This window comes from Mandrillus leucophaeus, unplaced genomic scaffold (assembly GCF_000951045.1).
Source record: "Mandrillus leucophaeus isolate KB7577 unplaced genomic scaffold, Mleu.le_1.0 Scaffold103, whole genome shotgun sequence".
NCBI lineage: Eukaryota > Metazoa > Chordata > Mammalia > Primates > Cercopithecidae > Mandrillus > Mandrillus leucophaeus.
The window spans coordinates 3,838,325-3,863,330 of record NW_012098432.1 but is presented as its reverse complement, the minus strand read 5'-3'; the positions used below and the strand labels follow the sequence as shown (position 1 = coordinate 3,863,330).

Below are 25,006 nucleotides of genomic sequence, written 5' to 3'. Positions count from 1 at the left end.
TAAAATTTTAACTTTAATAACACTTTTTACTTGCACCATCTCTTGGCAAAATTTTGATTGTTTTCAGGTAAATTTTTGAAAGTAGAAAAAAAAATCAAAGCAATTTCTTATCTTTCCTAGATGTTTCATGGAACAATCACAGAAGAGCTAACCAGTCATGAAGAATGGAGTCACTATAATGAAAACATAAGAGAAGATCAAAAAGATTTTGTTTTTGTGAAGTTCAATGGCCTTCATTTAAAGTCTATGGAAAATTTGCGGTCTTGCATCTCTCTTAGAGTATGCGTCGTCTCAAACAATTTTATTACAGATATTCATCCACTTCAGAGTTGTATAAAATTAATCAAACTTGATCTCCATGGAAATCAGGTAAGCAATAGGCATTTCAATTATTTGCATATTTAATGAAATTTCAGTTTTATTTAATACGTACTTATGTTACCTATCCACAGTATTTCTTAAAGATGGTCTTTTATCTAAAATATAAACAAAAATTTAACAATAAATTAAAAGCATGTAAGATGTATATAAATACAGACACTTTGATGTAAATGAAAATGCATAAATAGTGTGTAATTCGGTATGTTTCACTTCTTAAATCTACAGCCTGGATTAAGAATGCCTCATGCTTCCTTAATTTTCCTTAGGTAAGGAAAGTATTTTAGAAAAGTTTAAAGAGTCAACCTATTACAAAGGAATTTTCATTGGACAAAAAAGTATTGTTATGCATTTTAGTGTACTACTACTAATAAATTATCTCAGATGCCCAGTGTATTATGGTTTTCAACTAGCCATCATCGTATAATTATAAATACTCTATTTGCTTATTAATTAGAAAATTGCTATTTGGGGAATATTGAATTTTAGATGTGTAATGTTTTACCATTTTCTGTGCTTTTTGAAAAAAGTAATTTTGGAATTTAAAATATTTTTAATAATATTTCAGATAAAGAGTCTACCAGATACCAAATTTTGGAGTGGATTGAAGAATCTAAAACTCCTCTATCTTCATGACAATGGGTTTGCAAAGTTAAAGAATATATGTGTATTATCTGCCTGTCCAAACCTCATTGCCCTCACTATGTTTGATTGCCCAGTAAGCCTTAAAAAAGGATATAGACATGTTCTTGTTAACAGTATATGGCCTCTCAAAGCACTGGATCATCATGTGATTTCTGATGAAGAAATAATTCAGAACTGGCATCTTCCTGAAAGATTCAAAGCATGTAACCATCGACTTTTCTTTAATTTCTGCCCAACTTTGAGAAAGGTAATCGGCTTCTTTAGGGTTTCATTTTAATTAAATGTATAAAAGGAAAATTTTAGCTTCTGAGTTCTATATCTAAATTATATGAACTCTTTAATATTTTTGCATCATGTATATAAAATAATATAAACTAGTGAATATATTTGTAATGTCTATCTGAAACTTTATAAAAGTTTGTATGCCTACTACATGAAAAGCCTGAAATGATCAAATTGTAGAGAAACAAATTTTTGTTTTTTAAATTGAAAGTAAATCTCTAATTTATTCAGGATTTGGTATATGAAAGACTCCATTGGGAAATACTTAATGTTTTTTGAGGGCCTTAAAGGACAACTTAGATGATTATTAGAGGAAGATAAAATATTTAATTCTTACACAATTAATTTGATTATTTAACAAGATCAAACCATCATTATCTGTTGGTTTATAAAATGTTAGAAGAAGTGATTGTGAAAAGTTGATGCCTAGTTAATGGTTACATACTACTCAAGTGGATTTACAAAAACATAAGGAAACATTCTTTGTGACACATGAATGAGTATTAGAACAAATCATTTAAGTGTTCAAAAGAGGGGGTTAAATTGGTACAAGATATAGTAACAATCTAAGTTGCAGGAGGTGTTTATAATATGTTCTAAAGATATGTGAAGTCACATGTATGTGTGTAGAAAATTTGAGGAAGAATAGAACATCATTTTGAACAGTGAGTATATCTAAAAGAGTATATAAACATTGAACAGTGATTATGCATGGAAAAGCTGAAAATTACAAAGTTGGAAGAATTTTATTACTGCATATAAATTTTTTTATTAGAGGTATATTAGTGATTTTGTAATAGTTTTAAAAATTTAGGATTTTGGTAATAATTTTGTAGTAATATTTAAAAATATAAAAAACACGGTACTATTTAAGTCTGATATCTTAACCTGGGCCCTAAATAAAGAATTTCACTTTGGTACTTCAGTTGTGTAGTATGGCATAATCAAAGGTGGCAACACACATGAGCCTTTTAAGGATAATCAAAGTGACTGAGATTCATTTAAGGAAGTAATGGAAAGTTGGGCAGTGGGCATTGAGAAAGATCTTGGACGACCTACTAAAGAGCTTAGACTTGATGAATATAATGAAGATTAATTGAAATTATTAGAGGTAGGAAAATTAGAGTAGGTCCCTCATAGTAAGTGCTCTATGAATAAATGGTATTGACAAGGTTTTAAGAAGGTAATCAACCCAACATTTTGCTAGCAGATTAATGGAGGATAGAAAACAAATGAGGGCAGGGGAATCAATTACTATAGTTTCAAAATGATGTGATTAGGATTGATATAGGCGGATACCAGTAATAAAGAAGAAAGAACACAGTGGAGAAGACAGACACATATTCAGTGAATGCCATTGTGGTAGGTACTTTATATATTTTATTTATTCATTCTTTCTGAGTAACTATGAAAAGGACTGTCTGGGACTTGGAGATTCAGTGGTAAATAATACTGACAAAATTATTATCCTCTTTAAGTCTAAGGAAAAGGCACAGAGACTAGACGAATCTGGAAACAAGAATAAAACAACTATAGAATGTCAGCTAGTGTTAATTGCTAAAGAAAAGAAAGTAAGACATTAACACAGACTGAAAGGGGTAGAGATTTGGGCTACATTAGGTAGAGTGGACAGGGAAGGCCTTTTTGTTTATTCCTCATCGTTTCCTTGGATGTGGAAAAGCATTCTTTTACAGGAGAAAATGAAGCATAGTGAGGTAGGAACTTACTCAATATTGGACAGAAAATGAGTCATGAGCTGGGATTTCAGCAAGTCTGCAGTCAACATTGCATCACAAATGACAGACAGTACAGAGATTTGAGTGTACTTTTCACACTGATTGAATGTGGGAATTGGGGAAGAATAAGTGTGGAAATACTCCACTATTTTGAAGCTGGATAACTGGGACACAAAAAAACTTATTTATCAGAAATGGCAGCACTTAAAGAGTTTTGGTAAAAGGTAAGTTTGGTGATACTTATGTGAAAGCAGGATATTAAAGAAGAAATATTAACTAGACATTGGATATGAAAAACAAAAATTCAGAAATAGTGTTCTGGACTTTGAGTGTAAATTCGGGAGTGTTTGCTTGGGGTCACGGTTAAAGCCTAGTTCTCTCAGGTAAATACAGGGATCAGTAAAGGCTGAAAACTAATGTTATAACCTTGGGGCACAGTCTCATTTTGTGGGTAGAAAGCAGTGTAACCAATGAAGATAAAGGATAATCGATCTCAGCAGGGAAGAGGAAAAAAAGTTAAATTGAAAAAAAAAAAACGCATTGGAAGAATTTTTGATGATAAAGAGGATGTCGCATCTTTGGAATTTCAATAGCTTGCAGTTGTTGGATATGAAATTGTAATGGGTTATATGTAATTGCCAAATATAGAACCTTTACTGAGAATGTTTTGGACAGAAGAAAGATAAAGCTTTAGCTATAGGAAATAGAATTTATGAAAGATTTATTAAAGTGAAGTGGTACTTACCTCACTTTAATGTACCAAATATATAACTTACCATATTTAGAAACTGAAGATAAGTAAGTTTTGATTAGAAAGAGAAAGAGATTGAAAATGTCATAAATGAAGAAATAATGGGAGAAAATCATTGTGAAGAAGTACGAAAGGACGGCAACACAAATGGAGTAAGACATAAAGAGATATAGGCATACCAAATGCTGACGTGATTTTTGTGAGTTGTGGAGATTTAAAGAAATCTTTCTGAATAACAATTTTTGAGGCTATCTATAAATTTGTGTTTGTTACTTCCACTAAGCAAGGTTCTTTTGATTGTTTTTTGATCATTGAAATGTTTTATATTTTATTTAATTTACAGCAAAAAAATAATTCTTGAGAAGGAATAAATGTAAACCTATGGGGATAATTACTTAGTAATGCTTGAAATATATGTTTTAGAACATTTCATTGGACTTATTAACGAGTATAAGAATATTATGAAAACAAAAATAATGAGCCTTGTAAGAGTTCACACAATTATTTTATTTAATTGGTGTTCTTAAGGAGAGCTTGAATGTAGAAATTAAAGAAGCATATGCCCATTTGAAAAGAGACAAATCTAGTAGTGTAATTAAAGCTTGTGCCTTATAACACACACACACACACACAAAATCCAGAAGGATTTTATCCTTAATTGTGACATAAAATGATTTCTAACCTTTATTTTTTGAGTCAGAAAAAAAGGAGGAAGCATGGATTCTTTTTTGCTATATGAAATAAAAGTAACTTTACAAATTTGAAGCGCTTAGTTATCTAAAATCATATCATGGAAGGATATATATCTATATTTTGATTGTTTTATATGTGTAACTTTTTAAAGATCAGAGTGATCTGGGCAAGAAACCAGTGCTATCAGCCAGTATTGCATTTTGTTTACATCTAATAGAAATCCTTCTAAATAAGGATTTTATTTTCATCATGTTACAGAAAATTAGGATATAGGAAGTCCTTCCTTGTAGTTGCTCAAAGAAATCATGAAGGACCAAGTTTATTCTAGCTTCCTGCTCTTCCACCTTTAGCAAGTGGACAGACCACCTACCTCTCATAGGCAATGAACTTCTTCACATCCAAGCATGTGCTTAGGTCAGAAAAAAGGATTGGTGAGAACAAAAATCACGTGCCAGTGAAGTCTGTTCATTTTATATTAGGAAATAATAGCTCCTGCAAATGTCTTACTTGATAGACTTCTACCACTGGAACTGCCTCACATGACTACCACTAGATAGAATGGAATCTGGTATGATGAGTATTTTAAGTGGACACATTTACTTCCTAAACAAAATCAATATTCTATTAATAAAAAGAAAGAAAGAAAGATTCTTGTAAGGCAGCTAATATTTCTGTCACACAGAGAAAAACAAATTGATAATGCAATACAAGATTGATACTTTAAGGTAGAGATTTCTAGCTTGAGCATTTAGCATCCATTTGTTCTTTTAATGTAAATGTCAAACAAAATATAAAAATGGTATGTATAATTACCAAAAATGATTTAAAAGTAAATTTATAATTCACTCAATAGAGTAATATAGATTAAATAATTTTTGTAAAATTTAACGTTTTTTGCTTTCAAAAAAAATGAAAGATAAAAAAAGAATATACAATTATACAGTCTGTATGAAAAAAACCATAAAAGTGTCAAAAGTAAGATTATGCCTTATAAAAAATTACATGTTTAAATTTATGGATGTGACCTGAATGTAAATGTAAGTAAATTGTAAATGTATTATAAATGAATGTAAAAGCCAAAATGAAGTTGTTTATTGGCAAGATTGATTCCAGAAACGAAAGTAACGATGAACAGATCAATATAAAATGCTAAGCAAATATATATTAAGTAGAACAAAGCAAAGAACTTTACATTAGTTTCAAACAATGTAGAATTCAGTGTATAAAGGGTTAAATGTCATAGACAGGAACTCTTTCATTGATAGAAAAAGTAACAGCCAAAATAATGATATTTTAGTTCTGACCATTAATGTGCACAATAGTATTATGTAAAAACATAAATACTTTGATAAATATAAGAATAAATCAATAGAAAATATTGTAGTAGAAAGAAAACATATCATTTTTATGTCAACAAATTGTGTGTGGAAAAATAAGCACATAGGGCTTCCACAATATCAAGAAGATGGAGTAGATATTCCTCTAAGTACAATTAAATATCCTTGACATTATATACGTAGTAATTACTGTGTATTATGTAATAAATTATATAATCTGTAATAAACATATTAATTCCCTAAAACATTAAAATATATGTTCCTTAAAACATATAATGTAAAACATATAATTCCTTAAGATATTATATGTAATAAACATATTAATATCTTAAAAATTATACAGAAAACAAACATCAATAGAATAAAAGGTAAAGAGAAGAGGCAGACTGGATAGAACAATTGAAACCCAAGGAATGACACAGTGGTAAGTTCTTCATTTTGCTGGTTTGTTTTTCTTCTTCGCTATAAGTCACAGTTCCCCAGAGGGACATAACTAATAGGATAGATAGATATATATAAAGAGGAGTTTATTAAGTATTCACTTACATGATCACAAGGTCCCACAATAAGCTGTCTGCAAGGTTGAGGAGTAAGGACAACCTGTCTGAGTCTCAAAACTGAAGAACTTGGGAGTCTGATGTTTTGAGGGCAGGCAGCATCCAGCACAGGAGAAAGATGTAGGCTGAGAGGTTAGGCCAGTCATTCCCCAGTGCCAGACTGCATAGACATACTTAGCAGCTGAAAGAACCCCTATACCTTCATATATCCAAAACCTGAAGCTGAAAAATCCAGCAACACAGAAGGGACAAAGGGTGCAAACAAACAGAAAAAAATTAGGAAAAAAGTAACGGAAGCTTGTGCTCTCTATCTAAATGAACAGGAAAGGGTCAACCTAGCAAGACTGATAACTTTTAGAATATAACCACTCTACTGCAGTCAAAGTACAGAAAAATCTGTGATAGTCACATTCGCCCATGCAGCAAAGTCTGGGTGGGGAGTTTAGACCTCTCCCTTTTTGAGACTCAAGTGAAGCAACCCAACACCCTGTAGGGTGGTGTCAAAGGAGGCCAAGTAAGGAACCAGGAATTTCATTTCTGTTGGCCAGTTATAAGCCCTTACTATCCCATTGTAGTGCAGCTTTCCTGCCCCTTCTTGCTGAGGTGGTGTCAGAGGAGAACTAATGGAGATCAAGACTTTTACAATTGCCTGGTGATAACAAGACTACCCCTAAAGCTGTGCCAATTAAGACTACACAGGAGCTATAACCCCTACAATATAAACAACAGAAAAAAATATACTGAAAAATCAACATAGCTTCAGGTGTCCATGGAATTATTATAAAAGATATAACTTTCATGTCATCAGAGTCTCAAGAGAAAACAGTGCAGTGCTGAAAAGGTGCTTGATTAAGAAATAATGGCTGAAAACTTCCCAAATGTTGCAATATACATAAATCTGCAGATTTAAGAAATTGAGAAAACCCCAAATCAGCCCAAAGAAATCCAATGCCAAAAAAATCTTAATTATACTTCTTAAAACTGATGACAAAGGAAAAAAATCGGGAAAACAAAGAAGAAAAACAACCACTTTACCTATAGGTGAAAAACAATGAGAATGACAGAAAATTTTGCACCAAAAACCGTAAAGAATATAAGCAAGTGGCAAAATATTTTTCAAGCTCAGAAAATAACACTATCAAATCATAATTCTATGGAAATGAAAATATTCCACAGGAATGAAGAAGGAATTAATATATATTCAGGTAGAGGAAAACTAAGAGAACCTATTACCAGCATACCTCCCCTAAAATAATAGCTAAAGGAAGCACTCTCTATAGAAAGAAAATGATAAAAGAAGGCTGTGGAATATCAGGAAGGAAGAAAGAACATGGTAAGCAAAAATATGGGTAAATGAAATACACTTTCTTTCTCTTGAGTATTCTAAATACTGTGTGAGCAAAAAATAACACTGTCTCATGTTGTTCCAAATATATATAGAATGTATACTTAAGAAATTATAAACAGGAGTGTAAAGGGATGTTAAGATGGATAAAGTTTCCATACTTCATCTGATGTGGTAAATTGGTAATATTAGATGGTTGTGACATTAGCTGACTGTGGTATGTATATTTAAAGCATCTACTAAGAAAGCTCTACAAAGAGATATACAAAAACAATATATGGAGAGGAGTGATGTCAGCAAGATGGAAGAATAGGAGATTCCCAGTTCTAGCCTTCCCACAGAAGCACCAATTTAGTAACTATTCATGGATAATAATGGTTTTGTGAGAATTCCAGAACCCAGGGGAGAGGTTACAGCACCCAGTAGAGTGCAGAATCTGGGGAAGAATGTTAAAAGGATAAAAGGAACAGTTTTACTTCACATGTTTCACCCTTTCTCCAAGCTAGCAGAGCATCACAGTGAGAAGGACCTTTCTGGCCTCCCATTTCTCCAGTGGGGGAAGGAGAGTCTGAGATGAATATTCATTTTCCTCAGCATTTCAGGGTGTTGCTTGAGAGGTACACTTCTATCTTGCCTCAGTCAGAATGTGGGAGAATTAGCACAGCTAAATCATCAGGGGACAACTAGGAACAACAACAAAAAAGGGGGAGGGCAGAGCTCTTAGTGGTGGGCAAACACAGATATTGGCAGTAGCCCCATACCCCCTACCATTGGCCTTGACTGACTGTAGACCTGTCAGTATCTTCACCTAACAACATCTTCTTCCAGTTGGCCCCAGCAGACCAGAGAGACCTGACAGCTGGCCTCACCTGACCTTGGACCCCATCGGCCTCATCTGACTTAAGAGCCAGTAGACACTAGTCAGCAGGCTTCACCAACCAGAGACACCAGCCAGAGCCCCAGAATCCCAGGGTGCACTGACTGGTGAAGACCTTTAATCCCTAAAGCCAGCCTATGAAGATGAGAAGATTGTTTTAGATATAACTGCTTCTTCAAATGCACAAACACCAACATAAGTATATAAGGACAATGAAGAATAAGGGAAACATTATGCCATAAAAGGAAGCTAAAGGAAACTAGTAAAGCTCTCTCTAGCAACCAAACCTAAAGAAATGGAAATCTGCAAACTGCCTGACAAAGAATTCAAAATAATATTCTTAAAGAATCTTAGTGAACTACAAAAGAACATTGACAAATAACTAAATGAAATCAGAAAACCAATACATAAAAATGAGATGTTAAAGAAATAGAAACCATTAACCAACAAGAAATAGAAAACATTAACCAAAATGAAATTGTAGGCTGGGTGCGGTGGCTCATGCCTGTAATCCCAGCACTTTCAGAGGCTGAGACAGGTGGATCACCTGAGGTCGGAAGTTGAAGACCAGCCTGGTCAACATGGCAGAACTCTGTCTCTACTAAAAATACAACAGCAAAAATATAGCCAGCTGTGATGGCAGGTGCCTGTAATTCCAGCTACTTGGGAGGCTGAGGTAGGAGAATTGCTTGAACCTGGGAGTCAGAGGTTGCAGTGAGCTGAGATTGTGCCATCGCAGGGCAGCCTGGGCAACAAGAGTGAAACTCCTGTCAAAAACAAAACAGGAAGGAAGGAAGGAAAGAAGGAAGGAAGGAAGGAAGGAGAGGGGGAAAGGAATTTTAGAGTTCAGTGTTATAATGAATTAACTGAAAAATTCAATAGAAAGTTTCAACAGTAGACTCAGTCAAGCAGAAGAAAGAATTAGTGAAATTAAAGATAGATCATTTGAAAGTGTCCAGTCAGAGAGATGAAAAGAAAAGAAAATGAAAAAGTGTGAAGAAACTCTATGGGACCAATGAAACACCATCAAGTAAAACAATATACTGCATTATGGATATTTTACAAAGTTAAGAGAGACAGACAGAAAAGAAGGAAGAAAGTTTATAAAATAATGACTGAAAACTTCACAAATCTGGAAAAGGAAATAGATGCCTATATTTAGGAAGCCCAAAAATCTGCACATAGATAGAAATGAAAGAAATTTATATCAGGACACATCAGAAACCTTGTGGGCTGGAAGAAAATGAGATGGTATATTCAGAGTACTAAATAAACAACAACAACAGCAACAACAAAAAACAAAACCTGACACCAGCCAAAAATACTCTGCCTAGCAAAATGCTTATTCAAAAAATAAAAGAGAGATAAAGACATTTACAGATAAACAAAAAGTGAAGGAGTTCATCACCATTAGGCCTACCTTACAAGAAGTGCTAAAGGAAGTTTTTTGAATTGAAACAGAAATTATTATTTTTTTATTATTTATTTTTTGAATTGAAACAAAACATGTCTAAACAAAATTTGTTACTGAATATATAATATGAAAGCTATGATATCAATGACAAAACATGGGAGGGATCAGTAAGAGTGCAGAAATATACATGTGTTTGACATTAATTTATATCAGCTTAAAATAGGCTTTATTAAGAGGTTTGATACAAATCTAATGATAATAAGAAAAATAAAACCTATAATAGATACACAAAAGATAAAATAGCATCAAAGCATAACAGTATAAAAATTATCAGACTACAAAGAAAGACAGCAAGAGAAGAAAGAACAAGAGAACTACAAAACAGAAAACAATAAATTGGTAATCATTAGCCTTATTAATAATTATTTTAAGTGTAAATGGGTTAAACTCACCAGTTAAAAGATAAGGAGGGATTGAATGGATTTGTAAAACACCAAGACCCAACTATATGCTATTTGCAAGAGACTTTCCTTGGATGTAAATGCTCACATATTGGTGAAGGTAAAGAAGTGGAAGAACATATTTCTTGCAAATCATAACCAGAGGATACCTGGAGTGACTATATTTATTTAAAAAGTAGGCTTTAATTAAAAACTTACAAAAGTCAAAGGAGGTCATCACATAATGATAAAAGGGTTAATCCAACAAGAAGCTATAACAAGTATAAATATATTTGCACTCAACATCAAATTATGTAATATATGAAGCAACATTAGCAGTTATTAGGAGAAAACAGAAACACAATAATACAAGACTTCAATACCCCACTTTCAATAATTGCTAGATCATCCAGAAAGTAAATTGATAGGGAACAGCAGACTGGAATGATGCTGGAGACCAAATATACCTAACAGACATGTAGACAGCATCCAACAGTAATATAATATACATTCTTATCAAGCACACACAGAACATTCTTTAGAATAGATGACATGGTCACATGTAAGTATTAAGAAATTTAAAATGATTGAATTTATTCCAAGAATATCTTCTAAGCACAATGGAATAAAACTAGATATCGTTAACAAAAGGAAATTGGTAAAATTCACAAATGCAAGGAAATTAAACAACCATTGAGTCAAAAGAGAAATCAAAACAAATTATAAAACACTGATACAAGTGAAAATGAACTTACTAAAATTTGTGAAAACACAACCTACCAAAACGTACAGGATAAAGTAAAAGCAGTATGATAAGGAAAGTTTAATAGTGAAATCTATTTTTAACAAGAAAAAACTATCTCAATCAACTGTACACCTGAAGGAACTAGAAAATTAACAAACTAAACCTAAAAGTGGCAGAAGTAAATAAATAAAGATCAGGGCAGAGATAAATGAAATACAGAATAGAAAAAAAAAATCAACAGAACTCAATTATTTTTTTAAAAAGACAAACAAGATAGAAAAACTCAGCAATAATAACACAGAAAAAAATAAGACTTAAATCAGAAATGAAAGAAGAGACATTACGATTAATGCCACAGATATAAAAAAAAGTTTTGAGACTCATTGAAAACATACTCCAACAAAGTGCTCAACTTAGAAGAAATAAATAAATTCCCAGAAACATACAACCTCCCAAGAACAAATCGAGAAAAAGTAGAATGGTTGAACATACCTGTAACAAATAAGGAGGTTGATTAAGTATTCAAATTCCTCCCTAATGAGAAAAGCCCAGGGTCAGATGGCTTTATATATGAATTTTAAAGCATTAATACCAATTATTTTTAAATTTTACCCCCAAAAAAGAAGAGCAAACACTTTTAAACTCAGAAGTCCAGCATTACACTGCTACCAAAGCCAGGGAAAAACAACACAAGAAAATGACAGGTCAATATCTGTGATGAACATGGATACTGCAATTTTCACCAAAGTATTAGCAAACCGAATCCAAACAGCACATTAAAAGGATCACACACTATGACTGAGAGAGGTTTATCTCTGGGAGTCATGGATGGTTCAACCTATACATTTCAATCAATGTGATACACCACATTAACAGAATGAATAATAAAAATCACACAATTATCTCCATAGATGCAGAAACACATTTGACAAAAATTCAACACCTTTTATGTTTAAAAAAGCTGTCGACAATTATGTATAGAAAGAGTTTCCCTTAATGCAATATAAGGACTATATATAAAAACCCCACAGTTAACATCATACTCGACAGTGAAAAACTTTTAAGTTTTTTTCTCTAAGATATGGAACAAGGTAAGGATGCCTCTATTCAACGTAGTGTTGGAAATCCAAGCCAAAGCAATTGGACTAAATAAATAAATAAATGCCATGCAAGTTAGGATGGAAGAAGTAAAATTATCTCTACTTGCAGGTGGCATGGTCTCATATGTTGAAAACCTTAAAACATGCTACAAGAATACTGTTAGAAGTAATAAATGAATTTAGTAAAGTTACAGGATTCAAAATTAACATACATAACTCAGTTACATTTTTATACGTTAATAATAAACAATCTGAAAAGGAAATTAAGAAAGCAATCCCATTTAAAATAGCACCAGAAAGAATCAAATACGTAGGAATAAACCTATCCAAGGAGGTGAAAACTTGTTCACTGAAAACTATAAAACACTAATAGAAAAACTAAAGTAGACATAAATAAATTGGAAGATATCCTGGGTTCATGGACTGAAAAAATTAGTATTGTTAAAATGTCTGTCCTACCCAAAGCAATGTATAGATTTGATCAATTCCTATCAAAGTAACTAAGTAATTTTTTACAGAAATGGAAAAAAAATCCTAAAATTAACAAGGCACTGCAAAAGATGCTGAATAGCCAAAACAATCTTAAGCAAAACAAACAAACACAAACAAAAACCAAATAAAACTGGAGGCATCACACTTACTGGTTTCAAAATATGTTACAAATCTGCAGTGATTAAAACAGTGTGGTACTGGCATACAAATAGACATATAGAACAATAGAACAGAATACAGAGCCTAGAAATAAACCCATGGATATATGTTCAACTAATTTTCAGCAAGGGTGCCAAGAATACACAATAGAGAAAAGATATTATCTTCAATAGGTGATACTAAGAAAACTGGATATCCATATCAAAAAGAATGAAATTGGACCTTTGTCTTATACTATACTCAAAAGGAATTAAAATCTTAAAGGTAAGATCTGAATCTATAAAACTTCTAGAAGGAAACAGGGAAAAACCTTCTTGACATCAGTCTTGGCAATGGTTTCTCCAATATCCCACTAAAAACACAATCAACAATAGCAAAAACAGTCAAGTAAGACTACATCAAAATAAAAAGGGGCTACACAGCAAGGAAAACAATCAACAGAGTGAAATGGCAACCTATAGACTAGGAGAAAATATTGGCAAATCATTTATTTAATGAGAGGTAAATTTCTAAATTATATAAAGAACCCTTATACCTTAATAGCAAAGACAAACAAACAAAAAATAACCCAAATAAAGAACGGTTAACAGACTTGAATAGACATTTCTCCAAAGAATACATAAAAATGAATACATAAAAAGATATATGAAAAGATTACTAATCATCTGAGAAATGAAAATCAATGAATGAGGAGATGCTACCCCATACTTCCTAGGATGACTATTATTAAAACACAACAAAGCAGCCTGTAATTCCAGTATTTTGGGAAGCTAAGGCAGAAGGATTACTTGAGGTCAGGAGTTCAAGACCAACCTGGACAACATAACAAGACCCTGTCTTTACAAAAAATTAAGAAATTAATCAGGTGTGGTGGTGTGCACTTATAGTCTCTATCTGGGAGGCTAAAGGTGAGAGGATTGCTTGAGTCCAGGAGTTTAAGGCTGCAGTGAGCTACAATTGTGCCAGTGGTGCACCAGCCTGGGTGACAGAGCAAGACCCTATCACTTAAAAAGAAAGAGTTGGAGAAATTGAAACCTTCGTACACTGTTGGTGGCAATGTAAAATGGCACAGCTATTATGAAAACATTATGGAGGTTTCTCAACAAAGTACAAATAGAACTGTCATATGATCCAGAATTCCTACTTCTGGGTCTCTCTAAAAAAAAAAAAATTAAAATCAGGATCTTGAACAGTATTCTACGTTCATTGTAACATTATTCATAATGGCCAAGAGACAGAAACAACCTGCATGTTCATGGAGAGACGAATACAGAAAGAAACTGTGTACATATTCAATTGATTATTGTTTAGCCTTAAAAAAAGAAGGAAATCCTACCATTTGTGACACCATGGATGGACCTGAAAGATACTATGCAATGTGAAACAAGTCAGTCATGGAAGGACAAATACTGGATGATTTCTCCTATGTGAAGCATCTAACATAGTCAAATTTACAGTAGTAGATAATCAAATCATGTTTACCAGGGGATAGAGAGGACACCATGGAGGTATTGTTCAAGATTTACAAATACTCAGTTATACAAGATACTCATCCTGCAAATTGATGAGTTCCTGCAAATTGTGGTACAACATAGAGCCTAAAGCTTGCAATGTGTATTGTAAACTTAAAAGTTTATTAAGTGAGTAGATCTCATGTTAAGTGTTCTTACCACAAACAAACAAAGGAAAATAAAAGTGACACAAGAGAACCAAAAGAACTTTTAGAGGTGATGGATATGTTTATTACCTTGATTATGGACATAGTAACATAAGTAATACATATGTCCATACTCCCATTAATTATGTTTAGGCTTTTTGTGTATACAAATTATATATCTGGAAGGCTAGGGAAAAAAAGCCTCACTATAGATAAATCTAAATGTAATTACAAAAATGTTTAAGCAACCCGTAGGAGATCAAGAGAAGAAAACAATGAAAGAATAAAACAGAGGAATCTAACAGAAAACAAACAATAAAATGGTAGTCTTAAGCATTAACCTGTCTATTATTACATTAAAATTTACAGTAAATGATCTAATTATGCAAGGTATAAGAAAGAGACTGGCAAATTGGGCTTCAAAACATTATTCAGCTATGTGCTGTTAACAAGAAACTAATTTCAAATTGAATGTTACAGGCAGATTGAAAATAAAATGATGGAAAAATACATATCATACAAAAATTAGTTAAAGAAAAGTAGGATTGAGTAGCTGTCTGAATATCTGATAAAGGAAATTTCAGCACACAGAGAATTATCAGAGGTGGAGAGAGATACTATATAATGATAAAAGATTCAATCCACTAATAAGGCATAGCCATTCTAAATGGGGATGCATTAAACAATAAAGCAACAAAATATATGGACAGAAAACTGAAATGAGAAATAGACAAATCTACAAATATAGTTGGAGATGTCAATACTTCTCTGTATAAACTAGACAGGAAATTAGATAGAACAACTATACATAAAATTAGGATATATATAGAAAATCTGAGCATCCTATTAACCGATAGTATGTAATTGACATTTATATAACACCACCCAACAACAGCCAAATATACATTATTTCAAATGTCCATGAAATTCTGTATAGACTATAGCCTTAAATCAAATATCAACAACTATTCCTAAAACAAATATCAATAAATTTAATAGAATTTAAATCATACAGGGTGTGCTATCTGATAACAGAAAGATAAGAGGAAAATCTCCAAATACTTGGAAACTATTACACATTTCTAATAAATCCATTAGTCAAGGAAGAAGTCTTTCGTGTGTGTGTGTTTTTTTATGTTTTTAATTGTATAATTCAGTGGTTTTTTGTATATTTTATCATTTCAATAGGTTTTTGTGGAACAGGTGATGTTTGGTTACATGAATAAGTTCTTTAGTGGCAATTTCTGAGATTTTGGTGATCCCATCACCACAGCAATGTACACTATACCCAATGTGCAGTCTTTTATCCCTCACCTCCTCCCACCCCTTTCCCCAAGTCCCCAAAGTCCATTGTATCATTTTTTTAAAAAAATGTATGTGGAAGTTTAGAGTGTTGTATTTTTTAATTTTTATTTTTATTTAAGTTCTGGGGTACATGTGCAGGTTTGTTACATAGTTAAATATGTGCCACGGTGGGTTGCTGCACCTATCAACCTATCACCTTCTTATGCCTTTGAGTCCTCACAGTTTAGCTCCCACTGTGAGTGAGAACATACAATATTTGGTTTTCCATTCCTGAGTTACTTCACTTAGAATAATGGGCTCCAATTTTATCCAGGTTGCTGCAAATGCCATTATTTCATTCCTTTTTATGGCTGAGTTGTATTCCATGGTATATGTATACCACATTTTCTTTATCCTCTCGTTGATTGATGGGCATTTGGGCTGGTTCCATATTTTTGCAATTCCAAATTGTGCTGCTATAAACATCTGTGTGCAAGTGCAAGTATCTTTTTTGTATAAAGACTTCTTTGCCTCTGGGTAGATACCCAGAAGTGGGATTGCTGGATCGAATGGTAGATCTACTTTTAGCTACTTAAATAATCTCTACACTGTTTTCCATAGTGATTGTAATAGTTTACATTTTCACCAATAGTGTAAAAGTGTTCCCTTTTCACCACATCCACACCAGCATCTATTATTTTTTGATTTTTTTTATTATGGCTATTCTTGCAGGAGTAAGGTGATATCACCTTGTGGTTTTGATTTGTGTTTTCCTGATAGTTAGTGATGTTAAGCATTTTTTTTCATATGTTTGTTGGCCATTTGTATATCTTCTTTTGAGCATTAAAAGAATAAATAAAAAGGTAAAAATTATATTATTTTTCTTTATTTGAAATAAACACTTATGGGATTGGTATGTTTTACACTTTTCAAATATGCTGAGAAAATGTGTGCCAAATTTGGATTTTTAAACAAAATTAACTGACATAATTGTACATGTTTATGGCATTCATGGTATTTCAAAACATATAGTGTATAGTGATCCAATCAGCATAGTCAGCATATTCATCATCTCAAACATTGATCATTTGTTTGTGTTGGGAACATTCACGATCTTCCTTCTGGCTATCTAAAACTATATAATATATTATTATTAACTATAGTCATTCTGCAGTAGTATAAACAGTAGAACCTATTCCTCCTATCTATATGTAATTTTCTATCCTTTGACAAATCTTTTTCTATCTCTTCCTTCCCTCTACCTTTCCCAGTCTCTAGTATCTTCTGTTCTACTTTTTACTTCTATGGTATCAAATATTCTTATGGAAAATATTCACAAATAAAATAGAAAAAGATAAACTTTATGGACAAGATAGTAGAACTAAAAACATGGAAAGTGGAAAGATAAAAATTATATAAGTACAATAGGCATTTAGAATGTCAAATTAATTGGGAAATTGTTTTGCATCATTTTATACAATGTGACTAGAAGATAGTTTTAGAATTAGTTTTTAAACTACTCTTACTGTCAACATGCAACACACTCTCATCCGTATGAGTCATAATTATAAAAGTCCTTAATTTTCTTTTGAATGTGTCACTCTACTTTGTTCCAGGATTAGTAATAGCCCCTGTTTCATTTCAGACAAGTAGTATAGAATTTCTGTTATTCTACCAATCATTTCATTGATTGTTGATAGGTTTTTTTCCTAAGTGTCTTTTGTTCTTTGCTAAGCCTTTACTATAATTCCTTTGATTGGATTGAAGACATTTGTAGTGATTATCTTTTATAGTTAATTTGATTTCATGATTTTACATTATATTAGTTTGGATAAATTAATTAGTACATTTCTCTCTTTAGATAAAATTTTGTAAGTATCAAATATAATAATGTATGTAGAAGTCCCTTATAAACCCAAAAACACTATATCATTTTAAGTATTGCTATAAAACTGTTGAAAGATAACATTGTTTGCATGCTTGAAACCTCACAACAACCCAGTGAGCTGTACCATTGTTATCTCCGTTTTACAAATGATGAAAACATGAGACAGATAGGTTATTTACCCTATAACACACAGCTAGCAAGTGGTAGAACTAGGATTTAAACAAATGTCGTTTTTCTTCAGAGCCATCACTTCTTTAATGGAGGAAATGCATTGTTATTATTATTATGCTTTAGAAAGAGCGTTCCTTCATCTTCAGACACCAAATGGTTTATGGCATTTGTAAAATTTTGCAGGGTCTTTATTGCCACTTTTCAAGATCATTGTTTTATGTCATGAGAAAGCTTAAGTATTGTGTGGAGGTTACTTGTTCTCTGGAAGGGACACTCATACTACCCATAGCTGATGAATATTCTGTTTTTCTGTTTAATGAGAAGGAATTTTTCATGACTCAGTGAGAAGCAGGACTCTGATGTAAACTGCAATATGAGCTTAATGGTTCTCTACTGATGAGAACTGCTTCTGACCAGGGCTACTTGGGCCTAATCATCTAAATTCCCTCCTGTATTCTTCCTCCTTTTCCAACACTTCTACCCCCAGCCCCATGCCACCACTTATGCACTTTTACACTATTACTCTCAACCCCTTTAATCCTAAGCCACAGGTGGCATCATGAGCACAAATGTAATTAACAAAGAAACATACAGATTTGTGGAAATCACATCTATACTAGAAACTAGTAAAAGATAATATTCTTACAAAATATTAGCTCTGGATAATTTTAGACATAGCAAAGACTTTTTGTCAGATACAATGAAGGTGAGACTGCTATGGTCTAAATGTGGCCAGTCCAAAATTTGTATGCTAAAAATCTAATCTCCAATGTGATGTATTTGGAGGTGGAGACTTTTGGAGGTGATTAGATCATGAGGGTAGAACCCTCATAAATAGGATTCATGTTCTTTGTAAAGAGGCCCCAGAGAGATAGGTCCCCTTTCCATCACGTGAGGACATGGTGGGAAGGTATCATCTATTAACCAGGAAATGGGCCTTAATCCAACACTAAAACTTGTAGTAGCTTTATCTTGGACTTCCCAGCCTCCAGAACTGATAGAAATAAGTTTCTGTTGTTTATAAGCTACCCAGTCTGTATTTTGTTATAGCTACCCAGATGGACTAAGACATAACTGAATCAAAAGAAGAAACTAAGGCAGCCTGACTTTAAGCTATTCTTCCTGAAAAAAATTATAAAATCACAGGAACTAGAGGAAATTCTGCAAAACCCTCTATGTTTTCAGGGTGTTGATAGAACCAAGTGACAGGATCCATTACTACAGAATAGGTTTCGTGGAGAGATTCAAGTACAGTCAGGGTTACAATAAATATCAAATGGTATATGACAGGACTCATGTGAGACAGAACAGCTAGGAGCTTCAGAAAAGAACTTAGACTCAGCCACATAACTGAAATAGTTGATAACCTAAATAAAAAATTCAATATGAGAAAGCTGACCTTTGACAGAATGGCTTCACCAAACTGAGAATAAATATATAAAGTTATGAGGAAAAATGTAGACATTCATGTGATATTTGTGAATAAGAAGGAATTACGGTAGAGAAAATTAAAACAAATAAAGGAGAAGCAATAATCAAGGAAATAGTGGATAAAACATCCTGAATCTGAGTACTGGGCAAAATTCTGTGAGCAAAGTACATAAATTTTCTTTAAAAATCTTTGAAGTTCAATTCTCTAATCACAGGAAAAAATGCAGAAGTATTTATATTTCTGATGAATTTTTTGAATGTAAGAAATCACTAGGCAAATAGAGGTGTTGGCATGAGTGTAGAGCCTGTGAGGCAGAGTGGAAAGCATTTGCAAAGGCACAGAGGTATTGATAGAGCTTGGCACATGCGAGTGACAACAAGTAGTTTCGTGTTCTTGGAGTTTAGAGGATATGTTTGGGCATGTCAAATGATGCTGGAGATAAAAACGGGATTAAAATAGCAAAGGGTGTTATATGTAATACTAAGGAGACAGGACTTTATCTTGCAAGATCTTGGGGAAACATTTTAGGCATTTATATGACCTGATTTTTATTCTAGAAAAATCATCCTGTATTCTGTAATTTTGGAGTGAAGGGAAATTGAATATAGGGGAATTAGGAGTCTATTATAATAGTTTAGGTATAGTGTATAAGGAACAGATTGAAGAGCTATTTGATAGAATTTAGTGATTTATTGAATGGAAAAGGGTGCGAGAGAAAGAGGTATATGGGTTTATTACTTGGTTGACAAGAATAGTTTTTGTGACTATACAGATAATACAATATTAGTGTGGATTGATTCAAGTTAGGGAGATAATTATTTATGGTTTTGACATGAAAGTAAGTAAATGGAATTGGAAGTTTATTTTATATGCCTGTAATTTAGGAAAGAATGTCTGACAGGAGATTACAGCTATGTGAATAATCTAGGTATGTGAGGCAGTAAGATCTAGCAAGGAAGGTGATCACTTGAGAAGAATTAGCCAAGAAAGATGAAAAAGAATGAAAATCTAAATTGAATCAAATGTTTAAATGTTTGCAGAAGAAAATAAACCAGCAAAACAGACTGAGAAAAGTTTAAAAGGGAGAAAAAGAGTGTGATGTCTTTGTATCCATGCAGACATCACAAAATAATTGAGCAAAATAATTGAGCTACAAGAATAAATTAATTGACATTGGTAAGTCAAGCTTGGGGACCAACAATGATGATTTCTTAGTATTTTAATAGTCAATTGATAATCAAATGCCAGTTATAGACAAGATAGCTCAGTTAGTCCAGATATGTAGGATGAAGAGTTGTTAAATTTGGCGAGCTTATATGGAGAAGATAGACCAATGATTGCATTAGAGTATACTTTGTCAGCTAAAAACATCAGGATTAATAAATAGAGACATTATTCAAAAAGCTGTTTGCAATTGAGGGAAAGGAACTATTGCAATAGTCAGAGTGGGATTATTACAATATGGAGAATGTTCTGACTATAAGATCTGCAAAAGTCTCAAGGGTTAGGCAAAAGAGTTTCTCATTTATAAGGAGGAATAAAGAAGACTAGAAATAAGTGAATGTGGTGAAGTGGAATAAAGAAAAGTGGTATGGTCTAACCTTAGAGCACCGACTGTTTTACCCTGAGACAAACCTATTCTCAGGAGGGGTTGTTAAAGGGAGACTGTGTGCTGGCTCGGGCTGATGGTGAGCCAAAGTTCAGGGGCCAAGGGGAAGGAAATAATCTTAACCAAAGTTTGGCTAACAAATATTTTGTTCCAATTGATCAGTAGGGACAAAACCTTTCAGCTAATCGTTAAAGAAGGGAAGAATGGAAATTTGGAAGGTCTGTGTCAGGCCTTGTTAGAGATAAATAAGAAAGACATCCAAGAATATTATTCAAGTCAGTCATAAATAGCAGGGTGCTTCTTTTCAGTAAGCCATTTCCTGAAACAAAGGACTGGGGAGATTTCTTAACTTTCACTGTTTTCGAAGAACACAGGGGTCAGCTAAAACTCAACATTGTTGAGTGTGACAAATGAATTATTTCACAGGACACAGGATAATATTGTATAAAGACACTGAATGCAGATCAACATCAAGAAAGTCTTCTTGGGGGAAGGAACTGAGTCTCCCAAAGACTAAAATTGTGAGACAAATCATTGAGAAAGGCAATACAAGAAGTACAGATGGCATTTGTAAAAAGCATTTAAGTTTGATTATCAGGTAATTCTATGTAGGATGAATGGAGAAGAGATTAAGGAGCTAGGATGGGACTAGATCAAGAAGGACTTTGTGTGGCAAATCAAGAAATTTATAATTTGTCTTTCAGTGGTAAGCCAATGCAATATATTAATCCAGAATGCCATATGATAAGATTTGCATTTTGGAATGCTCAATCTAGCAATAGTGCATTTTATGGTTTGGAGGGAGTGGGGGAACAGAAATTAATGAAGATATAAGTTAGGAGAATTTTAGTGAGTTAGGGAAGTGATGATAAAGATATGGGAAAAGCAATGGCAGAAAATAGAAGACAAAGAGAGGTAAGACTGATATTTGGGATGTTGAATGTACTGAATCTAGTAACACTTGCATGCAGGGAAGCATAAAAGAAAAGAGAACCTAGGACGGTTCCAGGGTTTCTGGTTTAGGCAACTGTGGCCAGCGGTACCATTTACTAAGGTAGAGTATATAAGAAGGCAGGTTGGGAAAGAAGATTCATATTTGGGAAAGTTGTATTTAGTTAGATATCAGTTTGACTATATTATTATGTAGCTCAGGAGAGAGGTCAGGCATAAAGATAGAAATCTGAGAGTCTGTAGCACAAAGGTGAGTGTTGAAGCTATGAATTTAGAAGTGGTCATTTGGAGAATGCGTAGAGATTAAAAAGTGACATGGGGAAAGTTCTTTCAATGTAACAGTGAAGTGATAAACATGGTATGTATAGTTTTTTTTTTTTTTTTTTTAAGTGTAGAAGCAAACAAACTTTAGAGAAAAACTGAAAGGAGTGTAGTACAGAATCTAAGGCAAGTGTTTCAAGGAGGGAATGTCCAATGTTAACTCTAAAAAAATGCCCTTGGATGATAGGGATAGAAGCTGGTGGAATGAGATACAGAAAAAAAAAAAAAAGAAAGGGGGAGAAAAAAATGTGGAATTCTGTTTCTAGATTTTGGGCTCTTCGTGAAAGTTAGATATAAAGGTTTGAGAATTGGGATTTAAGGATAGGTAAAGTTATATTTATAAGTGAATGGATAGTGTTAGCAGAGGGAGAGTCTTAGAAAATAAATGTTAGACTCATGACAGTGACAGAGTGCCAATCTTCAACAAATAGAGTGATACTTCTTGTTTTAAGTTTGAGTAGAAGGCACTTCTACTCAGTAAAGATAGGAATATAGTTAAATTTACAAAGAATGGAGTTAATTGATGGAGTTCAAACTTGATGACTCTAGTTCTCTGTGAAAAAAGAAGCAGAGTATTTAGGAAGCTCCAGGGAATGGACTGGAAGAGTATTAAATAGTGTCAAAGGTTTTCAGTAGCTAATGTTAGGAATGGAATCAAGACAGAGACAAGGAAAGAAGTTTCTAATTAGCAATGAGTGTTTGCAAGTATAAATCGGAAGTAGCACTAATCCGCAAGGTGTTGTGATTTTTTTTTTTTTGGTTTCCTGTATACTTTATTATTGAGTGTATATGCGGAAAAGGTGTATGTTCTAAGTGTAATAGGGCTGATAATCTTCAGAAGAGGTGCTTCATAAAGAATGCAATTGCCAGTATTTTTTTTTTAAATTTATTTATTATTATTATACTTTAAGTTGTAGGGTACATGTGCATAACGTGCAGGTTTGTTACATATGTATACTTGTGCCATGTTGGTGTGCTGCACCCATCAACTCGTCATTTACATCAGGTGTAACTCCCAATGCATTGCCAGTATTTTTAATGTATTATCTTATATTCAAAACATAAATAGTGACCTTATTTCTAACCAGTCAAGTTGTCAATGAAATATACTGAGCCTACGATCTCAAATCTAAAAGTTTTCAGGAAAGGAGATCTTTCTCATAGGCAATATAGGATATTTTCCAAGATAATTTGCTGCATTCCAATAAAAGTGTCCAACATTCTAATTAAGCTACAACAAAATTTTTAACTAGTATAAATTATTTTATGAATCAAAGTATATCAATTTTCTTTATGGGGACTGACAGAGTATTTGCAGTTTCATTGAACACCTGTTCATGTCACTACCATTTAGAGAGCAGAATGATTATGGTTAAAGTTTTATACATATATATCAGATTGGGAAAATAACCTTTGATAGAAAAAGTTATCACCAAGAATCTTACATTTTGTGTAGAGAATTGAAATTATTTGATGCTACTAATTATTGTTCTTTTACTCTAATAACAGAAATGTATTAATTATTTTTATTAATCCGTTTCATTGCTATAAAGAAATACCTGAGGCTAGGTAATTTATAAAGAAAAGAGGTTTATTTTGGCTCATGGTTCTATAGGGTATATAGGAAGTATGGTGCTGGCATCTGCTTCCAGTGAGGGCCTCAGGAAGCTTACAATCATGGTGGAAGGTGAATGGGAGGCAGACAAGACATATGGTGAGAGAGGGAGCAGGAGACAGAAGGAGTGGTCCCACAACCAGATCTCATGTGAACTGTATGAGCAAGAAGTCACTCATCATCAAAGGGATGACACTAAGCCATTCAGGAGGGAATGGCCCCCATGATCCAATACCTCCCACAAACCCCTATCTCTACCATTGGGGATTACATTCCAACATAAGATTTGGAGGGGACAAGCATCCAACGATACCATAATTTAACTATAATGCCTATAAGACCTTGTGAACAGTTTATTAGTTTATGTATACCAATAGATTACCAAGTTTAAAATATCTTCTGGAAATACTTTCATGAAAGATAAAAATTATTAATTATATTTTCTTTATACAGGGAACAACCTATGAAGAGGAAATCAATAATATTCAATATATTACTTCAAAAATTAATGCGATTCTGGCTCATAATTCACCAGTTTTGATTGTTCAAAGATGGATACGTGGTTTCTTAGTTAGAAAAAATTTGAGGTATGTTTTGTTTTCTTTACCATTTGAATATTGAAATAAGAAGGTGAAGAAATAAATGATCAAAAGTCAATTCTCCAATAATTTGCATTTTTGTATTCTCTATCATCAAAATGGTATAGTCTGTTTAACCTAACTTTAAAAAAAATACCACAGACTCTATAGTAATATAATATTTAGAATAATCAACATTTGATATATTATTTTTTTTTTCAATTTACCATATAAATACAAATGTAAGCCATGGATTATATAATGGGATACAATAGAAATATAAAACATGGAACATATATGGAAGATTTTATATTTTGTTTAGATGCAAATACAATTTTGCTGAGACATCTGCTACCACATCAATCTATATTGTCCTTTATTTAGTTATCTTTTCCTTTTTTCTTGTTCCTTGCATTCCTTTTCAGTAGCTAAGCTTTACAAATAAAAGAAAACCTTTTTTTTTTTTTTTTTTTTTTTTTTGCTAGAATTTCTTAACATTGTACTTGCAAAGATAAGATAGGATACTCTTGTCATCAATTTATAGTATTG

The 25,006-nt window shown here is 32.9% G+C and overlaps 1 protein-coding gene across 1 annotated transcript in view; it reads left to right on the top strand.

Moving 5' to 3' along the window:
- LRRIQ3 (leucine-rich repeats and IQ motif containing 3) overlaps positions 1-25,006 on the top strand; it is a 172,666-nt gene that overhangs the window by 14,452 nt on the left and 133,208 nt on the right. The window contains exons 2-4 of the mRNA XM_011977711.1: positions 121-369; positions 947-1,270; positions 24,333-24,466. Coding sequence (XP_011833101.1) covers positions 121-369; positions 947-1,270; positions 24,333-24,466 — 707 coding nt within the window. The remainder of the gene's footprint in view (positions 1-120; positions 370-946; positions 1,271-24,332; positions 24,467-25,006) is intronic.